This window comes from Pseudorasbora parva, chromosome 21 (assembly GCF_024679245.1).
Source record: "Pseudorasbora parva isolate DD20220531a chromosome 21, ASM2467924v1, whole genome shotgun sequence".
Classification (NCBI taxonomy): Eukaryota; Metazoa; Chordata; class Actinopteri; order Cypriniformes; family Gobionidae; genus Pseudorasbora; species Pseudorasbora parva.
Genome location: NC_090192.1, coordinates 39,735,127 through 39,750,488, shown reverse-complemented (window position 1 = coordinate 39,750,488; position 15,362 = coordinate 39,735,127). Strand labels below are relative to the sequence as shown.

At 39.5% G+C, this 15,362-nt stretch overlaps 1 protein-coding gene across 7 annotated transcripts in view; it reads left to right on the top strand.

Moving 5' to 3' along the window:
* Nucleotides 1-15,362, top strand: part of LOC137056415 (calcium-activated potassium channel subunit alpha-1a-like) — a 139,856-nt gene that overhangs the window by 107,960 nt on the left and 16,534 nt on the right. For 5 of the 7 annotated variants that reach the window (XM_067430498.1, XM_067430501.1, XM_067430502.1 and 2 more), the window contains 4 exons: nt 3,192-3,285; nt 9,488-9,611; nt 11,396-11,620; nt 12,378-12,570. In XM_067430498.1, the coding sequence (XP_067286599.1) occupies nt 3,192-3,285; nt 9,488-9,611; nt 11,396-11,620; nt 12,378-12,570 (636 nt within the window). The remainder of the gene's footprint in view (nt 1-3,191; nt 3,286-9,487; nt 9,612-11,395; nt 11,621-12,377; nt 12,571-15,362) is intronic. The other 2 variants (XM_067430499.1, XM_067430503.1) reach the window with 1 other exon arrangement.

Here is a 15,362-nt window from a genome sequence, read left to right as displayed (position 1 = left end):
CATTCAAACCAAAAAACGATTCAGAAAGCAGATCATTTTACAGTAGTGTGTGCAGGACACTATAATGCATTTCTGTAAGTGAGGAGAGCAAAATAAAGAAAACAGTGACATATTATACCCAAATATTCCTCATACTACCAGGAAAATTTGGGACCAAAATAATTCAGACACTTTGACCTGAGCATGTTTTGCTAAAGTGTTTTTTCTCATTTTCAACTAAATGAAGCATTGCTTGGTCATTGGTTGAGCTATTGGTATTATTAAATTGTGTACTTAAATCTAACAGCTGATTGTACTCCATTACATCCCTTTCTATCAAAGTCATCAGACGTTATTAAGATGAATTTGTTCTGACACTGACACTTATTACCATTTTCTAAACTGCTATAGAATAAACTGATAAAGTTAGAAAATGTTTCATCAATTTTGGTTTGACTGTAGCACCTTTCTTTAATATTACAGTTGAAAATAACATTGATCATTTTTTTAATATGCCCCATAAAAATACTTAAGCTAAATGTTCACTTTAAGTTGAATAAATAATATAAAAGTAAAATTGAAATAACAATAAATAATATTCATATCAGTCATACGTTGGCAACAATAAACAAATATGGTGTGCTCAGGGAGTTGAAGGAGATGTTTGAAGGCGCTCTTTGGGATCGGGAATTGAAATCAATGTAGAACAAAGGAGCAAATCCAAGGCACTCTTCATCAAATTATTAAAGCAGCACTAGGTAACTTTTCAACCTTCATAATATATTTTTAAGACTCTTGTGATGATAAATCGACTTACAATAGGTTGAATGACACGTCTCTCATAGCCTAATGGGGTCTGTATCGTTTTTAATCGTACTTTTAAACTTCGGGTTTCGTGTAGTAACCCAGACAAAAAGAACTACAAAATTCGACTGCTTTACGGCATATACGTCACTTCCACCAACACACACACTTCCTTACATTCGGACGTGCGAGCCCAACTATCGTTTGTTTGACGGGTGTTATAATCATATCTGAAGCAGCACAGACAAATAAGAAAGCAAAGGTTTTGTTGGAGGAAAGGAACAAGAGGAAACGAAAAAGTGATGAAAGGCAGGATGAGGATCAACATTGGGCCAGTGTTTGCTGGTTGGCGTGAGCTGAAGGAGCCCTGAAGAATGCCCGACCGATGCTGACTCGGCTGTCATGCTTGCTATGGTTATTATTACCTACCACTCAAACATTGAATTGAAGTATCATAGATTCTGTAAAACGCTAACCAATAGACTACTATAATGACGCTGGCTTGTAAACGTGAGCATCGTGATCATGTGGCATTTGAAAAAAATAAAACCCATTAAATTATATTCATGACATGCTGAAACATATGCCACTGTACCTGAGATGAAGACATTTCATTCATATACATATCTATGAGTTCAGGGCTATCATGGTTGCAATGTCATCATATGCATGCGCGCATCCCCTGATGAGTTTACGACAGTAGTAGAGGACAATATTTTTTCCCAACTGTAGGGGGACCCCGAGAGCAAAAGTTACCTAGTGCTTTTATTTAACTGGCTATTTCATTATGAAAAAGTTAAAAGACATGAGGGGAGGAAAGCAACCCATATCCAGTATCCAGTAATATCCAGTGTTATTTGAATCTGTAGTTCTGCCTGATTGTGAATGTTTCTTGTCCGACAGTAAACGATGAGCTCAATCCAACATTCCAGCCCCAGAATCCCAAACCCTCCGTAAGCAGAGCTCCGCCCGCAGCGAGAGCGCCCCCTGCTGGCCCAGGCATCCGTGTGTCCGTGCCTTTAGTAAATAACCGTAAAGGGAGTGTGCTGTCTCCCTCCGCCTCATACCTGCACAGGCTCAGTCTGGCCAGCTCTAGAGACCTGTATAAGAGCGCCGGAGCTGATGCCTCTCGTCTGCATCGGGCCAGTAGTCTGCCTGTTAAATACAGATATCATTCCAGCTCCAGCTCCTCCATCGGCCCGCGCAGACTCTGTAAGACCCGGCCGGCGTTGTGGGAGATGCATGAGGACTAACAGAGTTAAGAAGTACTAAAACAGGCCCTAAATAATACATTTCATTTACAATGTTTTTGTAGATCGGGGGGCAAAACTTAAACTAAAAACAAGTGCATTATAGGTAACACTTTATTTTACAGTGCCGTTGTTACTCTTATTACATGTGGTTAATCTAGACCAGGGGTATCTAATCCTGCTCCTGTCCTGCAGAGTTTAGCTTCAACCCCAATGAAACACACCTGTACCAGCTAATCAATGTCTTATTAGGCATACTAGAAACTTCCAGACAGGTGTGTTGAGCTAAACTCTGCAGGACAGCGGCCCTCCAGGACCGACTTTGGACACCCCTGATCTAGACTATAAATGATGCATAATAACATGCAATTAACCCTAACCCTAACCCTAGAGTAAGTGCACGTAGGTCCTCAGTTCTTAAATGTAAGATCACACTGTAACGGAACAATACTTTACTCAGAATTATGATTTCATCTTAATACATTTCATGAATATCTACAATGCAGTAAAAAAAAATTTAAACAAGCAAGAAAATTGCACACTCAATTCAGTCTACTCTTGAAAAAAAAACTACTTTTTAAAAATGTATTTTAACGCAATGTGCATGTGAATTAAAAACTAGACATGCATGCATTTACATATGTATTTTAATATATAATTAATATATAATATATCATTTAATAAATGACTTGCGGACCTAATAGTTTTATAGTTAAAGCTAAACTAAAATAAAGCTGTAAAAGTTTTTAAGACATAATTAACTATTATTTCATAATTAATTGAATGATATAACAATGGCCAGTTTCTTGGCAATATGTATGGCACTGTTTATTTCTCTCACCGGCCATTTGCAAGGATATTAATATTAGTTATATATTATATTATAAAGTAACACTAGACCCTGATTGAAAGCTGTTTGTCCATATATCAGGGCGGATGCGTTTAACAAGTGAGTAAAATAATCCATTTTGATGGTGGTACGTGTGAAACTAACGCTGCTAAAGGCTTGTTGGTCAAACTTTCCCACAGTTTCTCCTTCCATACGGTTCATCCCTTCTAATTGTCTCCTCCTCCTGTCTGATTGTGTGTTTTGCAGTGTTTTAATGATTTGTTAATGAGTGAGTTCTGTGGCGTCTCAAACTGTCGCTGATGTTTCAGTAGTTGAGGAAGAGCAGCTGTCGGCTCTGTCGCCCAAGAAAAAACAGCGTAATGGAGGCATGAGGACATCGCCCACTTGCTCGCCAAAACTCAGGTGAGAGTGCACGTGTGTTTCTGCGTTAATAAGCAGTATAGCATTAAAGGTGCAGTGTGTAGTGTTTATGAGGATCTATTCACAGAAATGCAATATAATATACATAACTATGTTTTCAGTGGTGTATAAAGACCTTATATGATGATCCGTTATGTTTGTATGACCTTAGAATGAGCCGTTTCTATCTACACACACAGCGGGGCCCTTACAGTGAAGTCGGCATTTTGCGTCGGCTTGTTTCTACAGTAGCCCTAAAGGGACAAACTGCGCTACAGAGTGCTGGTCACTCTCTGCTGTCTCAGACGACGACATCTTTGTCCTGTGACGGCCACCGTACACTGTAAAAAAAAAAAGAAAAAAAGAAAATGTACTGGTAATTTTCTGCCAGTACATTACCCAGTAATTTTACAGAAATTTCCGTTAACCCTTAAAACACAAACTAATGCAATGTGTAATTCAAAATACAGTTAAAACACCGGTAAAAAAAATGCATTTCCTTCATATTTATACAGTATAATGTGCCCTATTTTTACGGACTTTTTTTTACAGTGTAGCTTCTCTGTGCTTCGAAAGAAAAGTGAGCGGTGGGCGGTTACAATTCGCATTTTCACTGCTAGATGCCGTAAAAATTACACACTACACTTTAAATAATAAGCGTTATTTCACTAGCATTGGATTGCACTATGAAACTATAGAAACTATAACGCATTGTGATGGTGAGTTTTGCACAGACATATTTCAGAAAATGTTGACGTCTAGCTGTTGATATATCCAAATCAAAACCCTACAGAAGCTCAGGTGTGTGCACTCGTGTGTGTGTGTGTGTGTGTGTGTGTGTGTGTGTGTGTGTGTGTGTGTGTGAATTTTCGAGGTCACGGCATAGTGATCCCCTCACAAAACGGCACCAGTGACTCTGTGCTCAGCTCCAGCCAATCATCAGCCGGGATCAGTCTCTGTTGCCTCAGGCTGTAGTTCTGAAGCCCTCCGAGTCCCGTCCGCTTTTAGTGCTGTCCGACACGCCGCTGCTTTTAACTCGGAGTACCTGCCTTTTATCCTGTCCGTCTGAATTAAAGATTCATTTATTGATTCTGACGGATGAAAGAGCTGCTATTGAATTAATAAAAGCCATTAATATGCAATGATGGAGTGAGAATAATATCTTCTGAATACTTTATCAAGACAGCAGACAGGAATAATTCATATTAATTAACAAGTGGGATTTGGAGGGGAATAAATCCCCAAATAATGAATTATATATTTATAAATATATATATTTACTTACAATCCAGCGTTTGTGGCTAGTGTTACCTTTGGATTTGTTTGACACAATATTTCACCGTATGATTTATTGATTCTGATTCTTTGTTTATAGATGACATGCTTTTTTCTGTATGTCCTATTTCTGTGTTATAAAATACTAGCAGATTAAAACTGCTCTGATTGCAAAAAGTAAATTTAATAATAATAATAATTTGTCCGATTTATATAGCGCTTTTCAAGGCACTCAAAGCGCTTTACATAGAAGGGGGGAATCTCCTCAATCACCACCAATGTGCAGCATCCACCTGGATGATGCGACGGCAGCCATATTGCGCCAGAACACTCACCACACACCAGCTGATTGGTGGAGAGGAGGCCGAGTGATGAAGCCAATCAGGAGAGGGGGATTATTAGGAGGCCATGATGGACAGCGGCCAATGGGCAAATTTGGCCAGGATGCCGGGGTTACACCCCTACTCTTTATCGAAGGACATCCTGGGATTTTTAACGACCACAGAGAGTCGGGACCTCGGTTTAACGTCTCATCCGAAAGACGGTGCTCTTTGTCAGTATAGTGTCCCCATCACTATACTGGGGCATTAGGACCCACACAGACCACAGGGTGAGCGCCCCCTGCTGGCCTCACTAACACCTCTACCAGCAGCTACCTGGTTTTCCCAGTTGGTCTCCCATCCAGATACTGGCCAGACTCAGCCCTGCTTAGCTTCACTAACCGAGCCTGCTCAAATGACAACTATAGTCGTGATTATAATTTTGAGCAAAATAATCAGGATTATCAGTGCGGCATGACGAAAATGTGTCTATAGCCCTATTCGCACGGGACTAGTGTTCTCTAGGGACCTCTGGTGATTTGTAATAATTCCAGGGAATGTCTGTGATCTTAATCCCGTGCGAATCGGTCATGTCTGTAATTTGTAAAGTAAAAATTCCCCCGCAAATGACCTACCACGCCGAACACCGAGGTCCTGTGATAATATTAGTCCCGTGCGAATCGGCATCTCTGTGATTTGGTTAGGATTAAGCGGATCGTATGTAATATTTGCAAGTTTTTTTTTTTTTTCCTGTGAGCATTTCTATCTTTATCTTTCACGAAGAATGGAGTCTGCAATCATAATGCGCACCGTTATGAATTCCCGTGCAGCCGCACGGATTATACTTTCACTTTAGAATGAGTATCAATTTGAGAGTAATCTGATTGAATGATATTAACATCAATACTGTTCTTAATGAAAAACAGAACAGAACAGTACAATGACAAGCTCGTTTAAAAGGGCGCTTTTACATTTAGCATTGAAACTGAATCTTCCGCCGTGTGTCATACACTCTTGATGAATGAAATCTGACTCCTGGCGCTAGTCTGTGCTCAGTTCATGGCGTCTGTCCACTTACTGAACGAAATTATGTTTATTTATAACTATAAAATAATCAAAACGATATCGATTCCTGTTTATGATTTTATACAGCTATATCTATAACGGAGTCTTGACATCATATCCTGGAGATAAGTCAGTAAATTCGAGTAAAATCACAGGCTTTGCTTATCCCGTGCGAATGCGCCACGCAAAACTCAGATGTGGAGTAATTTCTCAATCACAGAGGTCTCTAGATAATACTAATCCCGTGCAAATTGTGCTTAAGTTTTCATTGACAAAAACTAGACTCAAATGCTAATTTAGTCGACTAAAGCTTGACGAAACAAAAACAGGACAAGGTGGACTAAATATGATAAAAAGCCCATTTGACACCGGACTAAATGATAAAACAGCTGATGAAATGAACACTACTGTGTCGGGCTGAAACTAGCCAAAAACACGTGTGTTGCATGATATGATATGATATATTTAAGATATACTTTTTGTTTTGTGTGACTGCAGTTTAACTCCTCTCAATAATGATTAGCATTAGCAAAACTTCTTGCGTGTTGTAACATTCACATTACGGAGCGAAACTCTGCTTTATTTTCGTGAGCTTCTGTTGCATGGGCACGTCACACACACACACACACACACCGCAGGATAAGCGAGCGCAAGCCGTTTCATTGTCTGCTCCGTTCTGCCGTAGCCCCGGGGCTCTTTTGCTTGTACATGTGGTGTAGTGTATCGGCTGTGGTTAGAGCAGCCGCTGGCCTGCAGGCCGAGTGAATTAGTAATGAAGAGCAGATTGAATCGAGCTCTTTAGAAAGCCTGTTAGTGTCAGGTTATGTGAGGAAGAGCGCTCTCTCAGGGCATCTATGCTTTCCATAGCCTGGAGAACATCAGGGTTTGATCTGGGCCAATGGATCTTGTGTGTGTTACACACATTCATAATAAACAATGCAAAATAATCTCAGTATTTCTGCCACCCCTCAGTCTGAGGCCAGTATCCTGCTTATGTTATTACTACAAATTATCAGATTTATTTGCTTTATTGTGTGTGTGTGTGTGTGTGTGTGTGTGTGTGTGTGTGTGTGTGTATATAGACATACAGAATTAGAATCACATTATCTACAAAATATTTGTCTCTGTAACAAAATTCCCAAAAATTATGTACAAAATTATATAATTGAATTTTTTTATTCTGCAGCATATAATATATATAAGTGTGTGTGTGTGTGTGTGTGTGTGTGTGTGTGTGTGTGTGTGTGTGTGTGTGTTTCAGCAACAAAATCACTCCAGAAAATTAAATACCAAATTATATAATTTAAAAATATATCTTTTTTTTGCTGCAATATATAAAATATATATGTATTTCAACAACAAAATCATTCCAGAAAATTAAATACAAAGTTATATAACTATATAATTTAAAAAAGTATTTATACTGTGCATTTATGTATATGTATTTGTATTTATTTATTGTATTTCAACTACAACAAAAATTCCAGAACATTTTATAATTTAATAAGATTTTTGTATTTATTTATTTTTGGCTGCAATATAACACATGTATGTATCAGCAACTAAATCATTCCATTTAATTATATACTAAATTAGACTTCCCACTACACTGTAAAAGCAGTTTTCAAAGTTGTAAATAAAAGATTGTAGTGTTTTACAAGAAAATGTTATTTTAGTCCTTCAAATTCAAAATTTCACATTTAATTCAGTGTTGCTTCTTTTTCATTATTTGTGAAATTTATTAGCAATTTCTGAGTGAATTATTTTTCTAGTAGTGTATGTTCAGTATTTTTATTATTCTTTATAAATCTCAGCGATCTAGACTCCACTTTTCTCCAGGATGTTTATGCTATTTAAAGTATATTTATTATCTTTGGTTTTCCATGATAATCCCACATAAGCAACCTGTATTTGAGTGTGTTTGTGTCAGGTCTTATTCATATGCAGCTACAGGACCTGACTGAGACCCACTCGCTCTAAGCGGATCAGTCAGCTATTGATTTCCTGCTGGACGAGGATCGTATGAATGTGTTAAGCGCTGACAGATCAAGCCCCTGAGAGGTTGAAGAGAGCCAGCGAGGCTGTGTGTCGAAACGTTAAATGTTGTTTCACTGTGAGAGATTGAGTCTTTATGAATCTGCTGTCAGTGAAGGTCTAATGGAGTCGAGTCAGATGTCCCGTCTAATAACACTCATCTCACGGTCACTAGTGATGTTCGGTTCTTGAACGAATCGTTCTTTTAAAGGTGCACAATGCAACTTTCCATCCACTGGAGGGCGCCTATTCTAAACAAAGGTGTAGTTTGATGACGCCAAGTGTGAGCGCAGCATCTTGGGAGATGTGGTCTTCACCTCACAGCCGGTGGAAAATAGGACTCGGGCAGAAATCATGTTGATGGATGCGGTTATTAACGTTACTGTAGAGAAGCAGAGCAGGAGCGAGTGTTGTGGAGCTGAGCACGACCGCTGGAGCGATTGTTAAACAAATACCCGTCTCGCGAACACCGGGTCTTTTATTATGACGGGACGGGACACAGTCGCCGGGCGCCCGCACTATTTCCGCTTTTCCAGTCATGATTATGAGGTAATGCAGCTCTGTTTATCATATTAGATACATTTAAGTGTGTTTAAAATGATGTTATGACGTTACTCTGTGCACTGCTGAGACATGTTCACACTGCTAAGAGTAAAGCGCTCCTGCCAAATAAAACCGAGGGTTGCGCAGATACAGATACAGACCGCCACTCGCCAGTTTCTGTGTTTACTAGAAGCACGCAAACGCAACTCGGCCATCATTATGTTAAGCCCCGCCCACCGACTCTATACACGATGTGATTGGCCCGACCAGAGTTTGGTTTTTACAGCTCGCAAGCCAACGGAGAGTTGCTATAACACCCTGACTCTAGGCTATAGGACGCTTGTTTCTGCCACAGAATAAAAAGATAATTGAGACTTTCAGAACACCAAAATATAAACATCGAAATGTGAGATAAAAAGTCGCAATTATCTTTTTAAGCGTTTTATTTTGTGGCAGAAGTCTGACTCGTGTTATTGCGCGTGAGTCACGACGGGAAGTGTGTGTGTGTGTGATGTCGCGTGTAACTGGTTTGAAGGTGAGCTGCCGCCCGCGGGGTGGCGTCTCTGTTCCTCCGTGCGGTTTTGCTGTCACAGTGAGCATTAAATTTGATGGACAGAGAGCTGGAGGAAGTGAAGAGAGCCGTCTTCAGCTCAGCTCAGCCTCTAATGGCTCTAATGATGGAGGGGAGACAGATTGAAAATAAAGTCACAACAGCCAGCTGTGGCTGACGGATGGGAAGGCTCTCTGACAGCACGCTGAAACCTTCACCTCTTTAATGGGCGAATCAAACGTCCCTGAGACCCCAGAGCTCCGCCACGGCCCCGTTCTCCATCACGTCCTGTAACACGAGGATCCATTTCATTCCCAACAAATGTCTGATTTATAAAGACATTGATCTTGTACCAAATGGAACGGGAACATGGCCGATGTTCACTTTTCAATGTTTTTTTGTGGCTTGTTTATTTCAGGCATGACCCGTTGCTGCTCTCAGGACACGATCAAATGGAAACAATGGATGAGAACATAAAGAAATATGATTCTACAGGGATGTTTCACTGGTGTCCATCGAAAGACATAGAGAAGGTCCTCCTGGTGAGAAACCATCAGAACATTAACAGAACTGCTGCTTTGTGTTTAAATGATTTAGATGTTAGATCAATGTTATAATATCATATTATATTGTATTATAGTATTTATTAATATCTTAAATGAGACTGTATTTGTATATTTTCTATTTTAATTTAAGGTATTTTTGTCAGTTTTATACCTAACTTACTTTTTTTTTTTTTAAGTTTTAGTTTATTTATTTTCAATTTTAGTTTTGGTCATTTTAGCCTTTCAACCCAAACTGGAAATGGAAATTAGATATGCTATATATAAGTATAACTGAAATTAGTTTTAGTAAATGAGTTTTTGTCAGTTTAATTACTTTGTAATTTAATAAAATAAAAAAAAATTATAAACAGGGCTCCAGACTAACATTAGAGAGCAGTGGCACCAGCAAAATGTAATCATAAAGTCAATTTAATCGTAAAAGTACTATTGTTTTGTGAATAAGTGCGGTTACTAATAATATTACGTTTGTTTATTGGGAACATAACAGTGAAGCACTGAGCTTGATTTGATATGCAGATAATATTAACAACGGTAATGTGCAAAAACCTATTTTTATAGAGAAAATGTCAATATTCTGCTCTTAAATGTCTCATTGTTCCTCTATAGTCTCAGACTGAACTGACCGACAGCTTTAGTGGTTAATAAAGCAGCTCTTTACTTGTTTTCTGAGTAATTCAGGCACAATCTGATGACATTTTTTGGTTTTCCATGAGACTTTGTGATTTCCTACTTTTCTCCAGAAATTAAGTAGTGGAAATGTCTACTAACAAGTCAATGCGTGCTCCTCTGCCGCCATCTACGGGTTATAGTGGTCATTTCATGTCTTTTTAAAATAAAAGTGCTCGTTTGCCACAGAGTGTTTGTTTTCCTACAGCTTTAAACTTTTATAGTTTTACAAATCATCACATAAAAAATAAATAACATTAAAACTGGGTAATATTTATAACTTTGAAGTGCTAGGAGCTCTTGTAAAGTGCTTGAGTTTCACACTCAAAAGGTTATAAAAGATGAATAATATAAAAATAATACATTTGACTATTTCTTCCAGAATCCCATGTGGTGTTACTACAGTAAATCATGGTGAATATTGGTGATTTGTGACTGAAACTCTTTCCTGGTCTATCTGTGGTTTATAACGGTGAACTCTGTGGCGAGCGCTTCATTAGATCTCGCAGCAGCGATGTTATTAATCCTGTGGTGAATCCTGCGCTTTCTCTCTGGATCTCCAGCGCTGTTAGTAACGGTGTCGGGATTGAGATCGGCCCGTGTGTGAGCTCGAGCTGCGCTATCTATTATAGCTACGAGCTGAGAAAGGATTTATGATTCGTTTGACGTAACAGAACTGGCCGCTCTTATCAGTTATCAGGTGGAGGCACCAGTGCGACCTCTAACAAAATGTAGTCGCACCGACAGGAAAAAGGTTGCGAAATGCACCATTTTGTCACAGTCTGAAGCCCTGATATTCAGTTTTAGTATTAGTGATTTTACTACTAACAAACTAAACGAAAATTTGACCCTGCCAACTAACTGAAATATTTACTCAAAGTATAACTTAAAGTTTTAAGTATTTAAGTACTTAAAGTATTTCTTATTGTCGATTTATATTTTTTTAAATGAAAAAGTTTTTTATATATATATTGTAATTGTTTTTAAATGTATCATTAATTTTAATGAATATAGTTTTAGTTAATAACAGTGTTTTTTTTGTGTGTGTTTGTGCGGTCAGTTATTAATCTCATTCGTCTGATCTTCTCTCTCAGACGCGGAGCGAGGCGGCGATGACCGTTTTGAGTGGTCACGTGGTGGTTTGTATATTTGGGGACGTGAAGTCGGCCCTGATCGGTCTGCGTAACCTGGTGATGCCTCTGAGAGCCAGTAACTTCCACTATCACGAGCTGAAGCCCATCGTGTTCGTGGGCTCTCTGGAGTACCTGAAGAGAGAGTGGGAGACGCTACACAACTTCCCCAAAGTCTCCATCCTACCCGTGAGTGGACGTCTCTCTCTGTTAAAGGAACATTTCACTGTTTTTAGAAATAGGGCTTATTCAACTTCTTTCCTACATTTATATATCTGGGCAAATGCATTTTTGTCTCAGTGCATGCATTGTTTTAGTTTGGCAGGGTTGCCGCTAGCTTAGCTTAGCATAATGAATGGAATCCTATGTTGCCAGCTAGCATGTCCGAGTAAAAGTGATATAAAAAAAACACCTAATTACTTCTTGTGGCCTGCGTATTCACAACCAGTACAAATAGAGATGCAGATTAAGACGAGGTGATTTCCTAGGCAGATATTGATTTGGGACTATATTATTGGGAAGCGCTGCTACTTGAGCGCAGAGATATCACGCAACACATTGCGATCGCACAACAACCAAAGGACGTGAGGATGAGAGCTGTGATATCTCTGCTTCGCCTGTGCTTCCCCATAATATAGCATATCTTTCTAGGAAATCACCTAGTCTTAATCTGCAGGCCACAAGAAGTAATTAGGTGAGGTTTTTTTTGGGTCACTTTTACTCAGGACATGCTAGCTGGCAACATAGGATTCCATTCATTATGCTAAGCTAAGCTAGCAGCGACCCTGCCAAACTAAAACAATGCATACACTGAGACAAAAATGCATTTGCCCACATATCTAAATGTAGGAAAGAAGTTGAATAAGCCCTATTTCTAAAAACAGTGGAGTGTTCTTTTAAAGCCGTGATGGCGTTTCAGTGTTTCTGATGCATGTGTCTTGTTCAGGGCACTCCACTGAGCCGGGCCGATCTGAGAGCCGTCAACATCAACTTGTGTGACATGTGCGTCATCCTGTCAGCCAATCAGAACAATATCGACGACGCCTCTCTGCAGGATAAGGAATGCATTCTGGCGTCTCTCAACATCAAGTCCATGCAGTTTGATGACAGTATTGGACTTCTGCAGGCCAACTCTCAAGGTAACGGCAGGACCGGCCCATCGGGACAATGCAAGAGAGCGATTGTTTCCCATTACATATGTACTGTATATCCACTATTATAAAAGAGCATTTACTTGAGATGCCCAGACAGCGCCATAGTGTCGGCCAGATCCGGACGTGTTGAATGTACCAGATGTGGCTGACACTATCGCTGTCTGGGTTATGATTTAAACAAGAACAAATATCTGACAGTGGGGTTGGATTCAGAGAAAACAAGATCATTTTTCTGACCCCATTGGCAGATATTTTTTCTTATTTTAAGCATAAATTCACTTCTTTTTTGTTTTGGAGTCTCCTGCAATGTTTTCATGCATTCAAGCTCTTGAACATTGTAATAATGATTTCAGCAGTGTCTGAAACGGTTCAATCAAGGATTCAGGCTGCGTCCACATTAATACGGATTAAAACGGAATAAAACATTTTCCAAAAGTTTCTCATCAAACGTCAAATTCAACTCACTGCGCATGCGTAAACCTCATGAAAGCTCACTGAGATAATACAGATGTCATCAAGTTATCACACAATTCTTCTGTCAGGGTCATTTTATTTAGCCAAATATCGCGTCCAGGTCGTACTCAGTCAGCATTCTGACGTTTGGTCCAAAACGCAACTGCATTTTGTTTTCATGTTTTCCCACAGGTCAGCAAATGCGAGTACATTTTCTGTCATCCTTGCAGGACTGAGATATAAAGTGTGCAAAGTAACGTATTTTAGCACCAGTGTGAAAGTGAATAGCACTTCTGAGAGTACTTCGACTCGGCGCAGTAAAAAGTCCCGGCTGAAAAATCCTCCCTCATCTCCCCTCACTCTCTCATTTCTGTCGATAGGGGAGATGTGAGGGAGGATTTTTCAGCCGGGACTTTTTACTGCGTCGAAGTACTCTCAAAAGTGCTATTCCACCATACATTATAGTTCTCCTTTTTAATCCGCTTTGAAAAGTGCTACGTTTTATTTTATGTCACCATACTTGATCGTTCAGCTATTGGTGTAACTGTATTTAAATAGGGAAAATGTGGAGGTGTTTGGTCGCTTCTAACTTGATCTCTGTTTGGGACCATAGTGAATGAACTGGGCTTAGTGGGCTAAGATAAATGCTATCAGATCGTCACCGCGCGTCAGAGAGATTAAGAGCACACACTGAGACGAGAGAGGGATGTATCAACTCGTCTTAGTTAAGGGAATAACAGAGTTTAATATTAAAAATCTGTGAAGTATCCCTTTAAGAGTGATTGAACCTGATCGGAAGAACGTCGGAGCTGCCCCGATCTCGAATCGTAAATATTCAACATTAAATCCAATCAGAAAGCAAGCAGACGGAAGTTCATCTTCACACTGTCTCCATGACTTCATCTAAACACTTACCCCCCCAAATTTTCTGTAAAAAGCAGTCCATACCCTATAAGTGTAATTTCTTCTTGCCGGTCGTCCGCCATGTTTCTTTATTTTAAAGTCACGTGACTCAGACTCACGTCTGATGAAGAGATTTTGTGAGATTTCCGTGTTCACAGACGAGACTGTTATTTGTGAATGGGATCTGTTAGTGTGTGGTGTGCTTTCCTGGTCACATCGTGACACTAAACACACTAGAGGAACAAAACGGGTAAATTTATGATTTCTTCTCATCATGTTTGTGGTCTCTCACATTTTGAAACTCAATAAACCCGTCTCCGATGTGATGACCCCAATCCTTCGAATATTTCTATCTAATGTGACTTCTGACCTGTAAGGTTGCCAGAATAATAATCATACACTGTGTGTTAGGCCAGAGGAGAACTGGCACCCCGACTGAGTCTGGTTTCTCCGAGCTTTATTTTTCTCCATCATGCCCTGATGGAGATTCGGTTTCTTGCCGCTGTCGCCTTTGGCTTGGCTTGCTCAAACTGGGGACAATTACATTTTAAATAAATATCCAAATAAAATGTAATTACTAAACTATATTAACTATATCAACTATAGTACTGATCTGCCCACATTGTCACTATATGATAAATGAAATGAGCTGATAACATCCCCGTTTTCTCCAGAGCGACTGTACAGCCGAATCAAATTCTGTCGCATTATTTTCCTGTTAACACGGTGAAGCTGCTTTAAAACAATCGTCATTGTAAAAGCTATATAAAAAAGTTTAATTGACTTATAAGAGTTTAAACACCTTTTAGTGTGGCCACAGCTTTAGGCCTGTTACCATGTTCCTCTTCCGGAGTGTAACTCTACTCCTCGCCAGCAGAGGCGCTAGGGGGCTGGAGGGACGGGTGTATGCCCAGGTGGGTAGCAGAGCAAGTCAGATTGTTGGCAGAGGAAGCATGGCTCACCTGCGGTGTTTCCACTAACGCGTCGAGTCTTGATTGGGAAACTCAGTAAGGACTCTTTACTGCTGCTAGCGTTTATATGTCTTCAGTTCATTACTTTGAGATCAAAAGAGGATTTCAGTTCCTGAACTGTGGCTTTGCCTTGCCTTGTTGATCTCGAGGATTGTAAAGGTGTAACTTTTCTTTTTGGGACATTGGATTTATCTTTTTGATTGGAATTAATTCATGTTTAAGACCACCATCTCCATCTTCACCCAACTGCCTTTTGCATCAATGGACTATATCAGATAAGTATGAAATTTTGTTTCTGCTGCAAAAATTAAACCATTTAAAACATAATTCTGACTTTGTATCTCACAATTCTGATTTATATCGCACAATTCCGACTTTATATCACACAATTCTGACTTTATATCACACAATTCCGACTTTATATCGCACAATTCCTACTTTATATCGCAC